This window comes from Cyrtonyx montezumae, unplaced genomic scaffold (assembly GCF_038088225.1).
Source record: "Cyrtonyx montezumae isolate F1298 unplaced genomic scaffold, pur_monq_1.0 scaffold_1, whole genome shotgun sequence".
In the NCBI taxonomy this organism is placed as follows: Eukaryota; Metazoa; Chordata; class Aves; order Galliformes; family Odontophoridae; genus Cyrtonyx; species Cyrtonyx montezumae.
Window position 1 is genome coordinate 25,272,643 of NW_027071825.1, and position 6,870 is coordinate 25,279,512.

Below are 6,870 nucleotides of genomic sequence, written 5' to 3' on the forward strand. Positions count from 1 at the left end.
TTTATTTTTAGCATTTAAACTGCGGCCTCCTTTTCCTTTTTTTTTTTTTTTCTTCTTTCTTTTTCCTAGGAGGGGGAGAAGGAGGGGAAAGGCAGAAGCATCGGGGAAAAATGAGAGGAATGTTTCCCTGCGAGCAGAGTTTTCCATTGCTTACTTTGAGCCGGGCCACTGTGTGCAAACAGAGCAGAGGGAAGGTGTGCCCTCGTGCAGCAGCTCTGCTCTGCACTGGAGGGGAGAAACTGGGGCATTTTGCTGCACAAAGGATGTGAGAGTGCACAGATTTGGGTTCAAAACACAATGTCCTGAGGGACTGCGTGCTTTGGGTTAAAAATAGGTGATGTGCTGCCAGATCCCATGGTCCCGTGGGACTCAGAGCCTCGCTCGTGGAGCAGTGATGTGTTCCAGCACTATTTTCTCCCCCGGTCACTTCAGTGTTCCCCAAATGTTCAGGTCTCGTTCCAGCTTTAAAAAGATTCTCACTAATGTCTCCGTGGACTTCTCAGCCTGTGCTGGAGGCCCAGGAGGAGGAAAAAAAGCCGTGTAATCCGGAGCAGGAGTGATTCATCCACCTCTGAGTCACGGCTTCCTCTGAGTTGGTGCTACTTCTGGAAAACAAAGCACCCAGAGAGCTCGGTTGGGCAGCAGTGGCTGCATCTTGCCCAAGGGCAGAGCATCGTCACCAGCTCCATCACATCCCTGTCACCAGCTCCATCACCTCCCCCCAGCGTGGTCACTGCATCACACCCTTGTGGCTCCCATCCCCAGCACTCGTGCTTGCTGAGTCAGAGTGGCCCCACAGCTTCCCTGAGAGGGAACTGAGGAGGCTGAATGAAACTAACAGGTGATGGGTTCAAACCCCTCAAATTTGGGTGTTGTGGGTTTTTTTAACACCACACGTAGCTGAGCCGTGGGACTCCTTGCTGCAGGGTTACGTGTTAGGAGGGATTCACGTTCTTGCATCGCATCTGTTAAGGACCAGCAGATGACAGAGCGGAGGATGCGGGGCTGGACAGAGCTGTGGATGTTGCATTCGCATTCAGATCTCCCTGTGAACTGTAGAACTGTTCAGGTTGGAAAAAACCTCCAAGATCATCCAGTCCGACTGCCCACCTGCCTCCAATGCTGCCCGCGAAGCCATGTTCCTAAATCCATCTGCCCTTTGCCTGAACACATCCTGGCACAGTGACCCCACCGCTCCCCTGGGCAGCCCATTCCAGCACCTCACCACTGCTTTGGAGAAGAAACGTTTCCTACCATCCAACCGGAACCCTCACTGGCAAAACTCGAGGGCTGGGGAAGGGGCATGAAGGACTCAACGGTCACTTCCCGTCAAGGAGGATCAAAGAAGTGTGGGCTTTGCCCCAGCGCGGGGCTGCAGCGGATCCAGGTTCCCCCTCGTGTGCAGATAAAGGAGAAACGGGAAGGAAAGCAAAAAAACTGGGACGGGTGGGGATGTTCAAAACCCAGCAGTAACCACATCTGGAAAGCACCGAAGCTGCCGAGCACCGCCCTGCAGGGAAGCCGCCTCCACCGCAGCCCGTCCCGTCTGCGGGCACCCCGCTCCTGCCCGGCTCCAAGCACCGCACCGTGAGCTCCGCTCCCCTCGGGCCGTCCGGGCTCCTCCTCTAAGGGCCCGTGCTCACCGCCAGCCCCGGGGCGGAGCGGGGGAGCCCCGCTGGGGCCGGGTCGGGGGCGGAGGCAGCGGTGCGGGGCGGCCCCATTCCCTCTGCGCGGCGGGACGAGGTAGGTGCGGGTCGGCGGCCGCCCGCGGGGAGCCCAGGTGCGGGGATGGGGGTGCGAGGCTTTGGGATGCCACCTCTGACGGGTCGGTGTCACCGGCACAGGAGACGCCGTCCCGTTCCGCGGTGGGTGGGAGGGCTCCGGGGCTGAGCCAGGTGGAGCCGCGCCGTCCTGGTGACGTCGGGTTAGGGACGGAGAGGGTTTTGTGGGCGTTGTGGCACGGTGCGGGGCCAGGTCCGTGCTGTGCTTCGTGCACCGTGAGTGCCGAGGTCAGCCCGTGCTTTCGCTTTAACCCCGTTAAAGCCGCAGCCGCGTCGGGAGCGTTCGTAACCGGGACGGAGCCCGCAGTGTTTGGGGGCACGGGCCGAAGTTCTGCCCCGTGTGGTTCTGGGTGACTTTGCGATGTTTGACGGCGGGGCTGATGCTGCTGCTGCTGCTGCTCACCACCTCAGCTCTGCGATGCCCAGGCTTCACCCCGCTTCCTTCCCATCTGCAGGTGCAAACGGGGAGAACTAATGGTGTCCCGTGTGCGAGCCCAGCTGCAGCACGGAGCTCACGGGCCCGTGACACACTGCACACCTTGGCACCTTGCTCCCAGCCCTTGGCCTCGTTTGCAGGGCCCCTGCAGCTCCTTGCATGCCTGCGGTTGCTGCACCACGGATGTGGGCAAGCCAGCACTGTCAGGCTGCTTTTGCTGGGTCCCCTGTGCCCAGCTTGTGCCCTCCAGCTTGCTTTCCACCCTCTGTAACACAAGAGATGCTCCTGCCTTTAAAAGCAGCTTGCTTCCAGCCAAGGTGGATTCAAGGATGCCGTGCTGGGCGCCCACCTTCAATAGCCCCAGCAGGAGAGGTGCAGACGTCAGCTCCAAGCCCCACTGCAGGACCTCCCGAGCCAGTTCTCCTGTCAGCCTCCTCCTGATGCACTGCCAGCACTTCCCCAGCACAAAGAGCACATTTAGCAGGCGCTGAGCAGCCCTCCCAGACACTGCCCTGTCTCCAAGTGCCTCCTGGCCTGGTTGCTGGTCCTTGGCCCAGAGACATGCCGACCTCCCACTGGTAGCTCCGCGTGTGCTCATACCCATCCTGGATCACAGCGTGGACATTGCTCTCCTCCTCCATCCTCCTCCAAAGGGAGATGCTGCTCTTGCAGCACCGGACCAGGCAGCAGAGCAAAAGTTTCCTAAAAAGCAGCGAGAGGGAAGGACTGCGGGCAGGAAGGCGGGCGCTGAGCTAGCGATGGGTGGCCTCAGCTAACCCCAGCACTCTCAGGCTCAACAAGGCACCCGTTTTCCTGCTCTCCCCTCTCCTATTTATTTCTCCAGCAACAGAAGAACCCCTTCATGTAGCGCACAGGCATCTCTTCATCCACAAAACAAAAGGCGATGCACGCGGCGTTTGAAAATCAGCAGCCCTACGAGGAGGCCTGGCTGCCCCTGCTGTGCAGGGATGCATCATCACCCCTTGCTGCCACCATCCCACACTGCAGGGTTGGGGTCCCAGCTGCCAGCTTCCCTCTGCAGAGGAAGCAACCCGCGTTCAGACCCATTTCCAAGTGGAAACATTTCAAAGGGCTCCCTCTGCTTTGCTTTTTCTTTTTCCCTTTGCGCTGCAAACAATTAATTACCAGCTTAAAAGGAAGTCCCAGCCCTCCTTCCCTCCCCTGAAGTTTACAGGCAGTAAACACGAAGCGGCTCAGGGCAGGAGTAAAACTGAACATCCTGTTTTGTCTGAAATTGAGGCCGTTGTTGTTTCGCTTTTTGAAGGAAAAAAAAATGCTTTTTGGAATGAAGCATGGCATAGGAGCTGTCAGGATCGTTATGGATGGATGGCAAACCTGCTTCAGGCAGACGACTCAGGCCGAGGGAAAGCTGCTCTGATTATTTGTATGGCTGTTTAACCTTATGACATCTGCACTAAAAACAGCCTCAGAGAGGAGGAAATCTGGGATAGGGCGCAGCCCAGTGAAGTGCTCTCAGTGCTCCCTGCTGCCCTTTGCTTGCAGAAGCACCATGGGCACCCAGAGGTTTTCTCTCACCCCTCCTGGGAACAAAGCTTTTTTTAATCCCCTTTTTAACCATGCACAAAGTGGACGGTGGAGAGGCAGCAGGATTTTTGCCTCCGAGCTGCCCACCACGGTGCTGCTTCCTTGTGGCAGGTGCTGTGCTTCGGGCTGCACGGGGCTCTTTTGGTTTCTCTTTTGGATCAGATAGCTTGGGTGGTTGTTAGGAGGTGGGCTGGGAGTGAGGGCACCCGAAGCACTGCAGGAGCATGAACACTTGGTGCAGGAGCATCCGGAGATGGCAGGTGCTGCTGCAGCAATAAATGCAATTCAGAGCAGGGAACAGCAGCACTGTGGAGATGGAGGTTTCAGTTCGGGGCCCTTCCTGGTGCTCCCTGGAGGAGGAGAGCCAGCAATTGAGTGGTTACAGCAAACAGAGCTCAGGTGCCAGTTGGCTCTGAGCTGCAGTTTTCTTCTCCACCTTAGGCCTGGCTGTTGGTGAAAGCGAGCAGCTCCTCTAGGACATCCTTAGGCGTATGTCTGAGCTGCTGCCTTGTGAAAGTCTTAGCTTCCCTTTTCCTCTGCCTCAGCTTCCCCTCTGGTGCACGTTGGGGTTTCATTATTCCCTTGAGAGGCTGTGGGGCAGGACTCCCAAAGGCAAAAGCAAAGAGACACTGATGTAAAACGCCAAATCAGGGTGAAACACACTCTCCGAGCCTGATGTTGCTCCTGCTGACTTTCCCCCTGCACAATTCATAACTCAATGACCTCCAAATTCTTGGCTCAGAACCCCCAGGAGTTCTGCCTGGCCTCCAAGCAGGACAGGAGGGAGGCTTGGAGTAGAGGCAGCAGCTCCCTTACCCTGCCCGCCTCCATTGCAGGAGGGCTTCCCCAAAAACCTGGGGCTCAGCAGCACCCCTCCTTCCTTGAGGGGGAGGAAAACCTCACGTCACACCACAAAAATGCTCCTCTTGCCCTGCCCAAGCCTTGGAGCAATTCCCAGGTGAGTCATGGAGGCTTCTCAGCCTGGGCACTGCAGACAGCCCCTGGGGGGCACGAGGCTGCTTTCCAGGGACCAGAGTCCACCCATCCTGAGCCACGGGTGATCTGCTTGGGTCCTGCAGGCTCTCAGCCACAAAATGCTCCTCCACGGTGTGATTCCCAGCTGGACTGTGTGGGCACAGTCTTCTCACCCCACTGGCAGCTCTGAGGGGAAAAAAAACCACGCCGAGGGCACAGGCAGCTGATCTGAGTGATTTCTTGTCTCTGCAGGCACCATCCAGAGCTGCTCGTGGAGCCTGTTAGCTCCTCACAGGAGTCAAACATACCCTGAGGAGCCATAAAAGAGGGATCCTGCCCAGGAGCCAGCATGGAGCAGAAGATCAGCTCTTTCTTTAATTCCATCTTGGAACTTGTCCGCACCAAGCACAAGGAGGGCGTCTTCAACACCGTCTGCCTGGCCGTGCTGCTGGGGCTGCCCTTCGTCGTCCTCATCGCCTCCATCTTCATCTGCTGCCACTGCTGCTTCTCCCACTGGCGGAGACAGAGCAGGAACAGGGACAGCCCCAGCAGCAACGGGCAGCTGCAGGCTGAGAGGAACAAGAAGAAGAAGAAGAAGAAGAAGAAGAAGGATGAGGAGGACCTGTGGATCTCGGCTCAGCCCAAGCTGCTCTTGCTGGACAAGAGGCCGTCCCTGCCTATCTAGCGACCAGCTCTGATGTCTCCTGTCCTTCCAGCTGTGCTACAAGGAGATGCTTGAACTGCTGCCACTGTATGGTGACTTAGAAAAGAGGTTGAGCCCATCAGCAGGGCGTCACAGGGCTGGCACAGAACAAGGTTTGCAGACACAGGTTTTTGCCCCCACCAGGGTGAAAACCTCTGCAAAGGACACCACCATGCTCACTCTCACCTTGGGGACGCAAGGCAAGCCGAGCGCAGCATTACAGTCCAGAGCAGATGTCCCAGCCCTCCAGCCCCCAAACCAAAAGCAATAAGAGTATTGCAGGATGCACTCAGCCCAACCTCAGAAACCTCAAGTCCCAACCTAAGACAGCAAAGCAGAAGGCCATGCTGCCACTCAGCCCAGAGGCAGGAAGGAGCCAGGAAGTTGCAAGACCGGCCCTTTTGCACCAGCACCTAAAAAATCTTCCTATAAAAGACTTACTTTGTACAGACTTGCTTTTAAAGAGCCCACCATACTGCAGCAAGGGCAGCATCACCTTTATGCTACTGCAAGAGCAGAGACGCAAGCTGACGCTGTGTAACGGCTTAGCTACGGTCATTAGTGTTATTTATTGAATGACTACTAAAGAGCAGGACCAAAGGCCCCTCTGTTACAGGGCTTGGTGCAGCAAATTGCTATTGGAGCAGCAGACACTTTCCCAGCACAGTCCTCCTTGTGCCACACGTGGCTGGCATGCACACACCCACAAGCACACACCACTGCTGGCTGCTTCGTGGCCATCAGCCATGATCTGGGACTTGCTGGAGGATACGTCCTGTTCTTCCTGCACAGCTGGACCCTGCACTCAGCTCCCTCTCTATCCTCACCTCCTCCTCCAGCCTCATTTCTCTTCCTGGCAAAGCCACCAGCTCCTGGCAGTTCCCTGTGCCACCCATCCCGGGTTGTGCAACTCCAGCAGGGTGGTGATGCTAACATCACGTCACCGGGCTTGGCAACGTCTGGCTGCACTGGTGACCGCCTCAAGGCCCCTCATCACACAGGGCTTTAAATTGCCCCCATATGTGCCTTATTTTCCAGTTTACTTTATGACCACTGCAATAAGCGACTCCGTCCTCCTCCAGCACAGGAAGGATAATGGTAGAAAACTCAGGCCTGGAGAGAAGCATCCGTCCCCCACCCAGGTGTTTATTTTTTTGGGCTAAACTGTGCTCTGCATCTCGAGACAAAAGCAAAAGAGATGTGTCTGGCAGCGGGGTGACAGCCATGGGAGCACGGAGGGCAGCACGGTACAGAAACACAGCTCTGCTCTCTGCAGTGCCACCCCACAACTGCACTGCCCAAAGCGTCCATGCACCAGGAGGAGGAGAAAAAAAATCAAAACACATTTTTCTAGCTTTTTTTTTTTTTCTAAAAAAAAGAAAATAAATAAATGCCATGCCTCTAGCAAG

At 56.5% G+C, this 6,870-nt stretch overlaps 1 protein-coding gene across 1 annotated transcript; it reads left to right on the forward strand.

Annotated features, from left to right (window-relative positions):
- Nucleotides 1–1,564: 1,564 nt before the first annotated feature.
- Nucleotides 1,565–6,245, forward strand: KIAA0040 (KIAA0040 ortholog). Its single transcript, XM_065745028.1, has 2 exons — nt 1,565–1,743; nt 5,011–6,245. The coding sequence occupies exon 2, from the start codon at nt 5,108–5,110 to the stop codon at nt 5,441–5,443; it is 336 nt and encodes a 111-aa protein (XP_065601100.1). The 5' UTR covers nt 1,565–1,743; nt 5,011–5,107; the 3' UTR covers nt 5,444–6,245.
- Nucleotides 6,246–6,870: the final 625 nt, after the last annotated feature.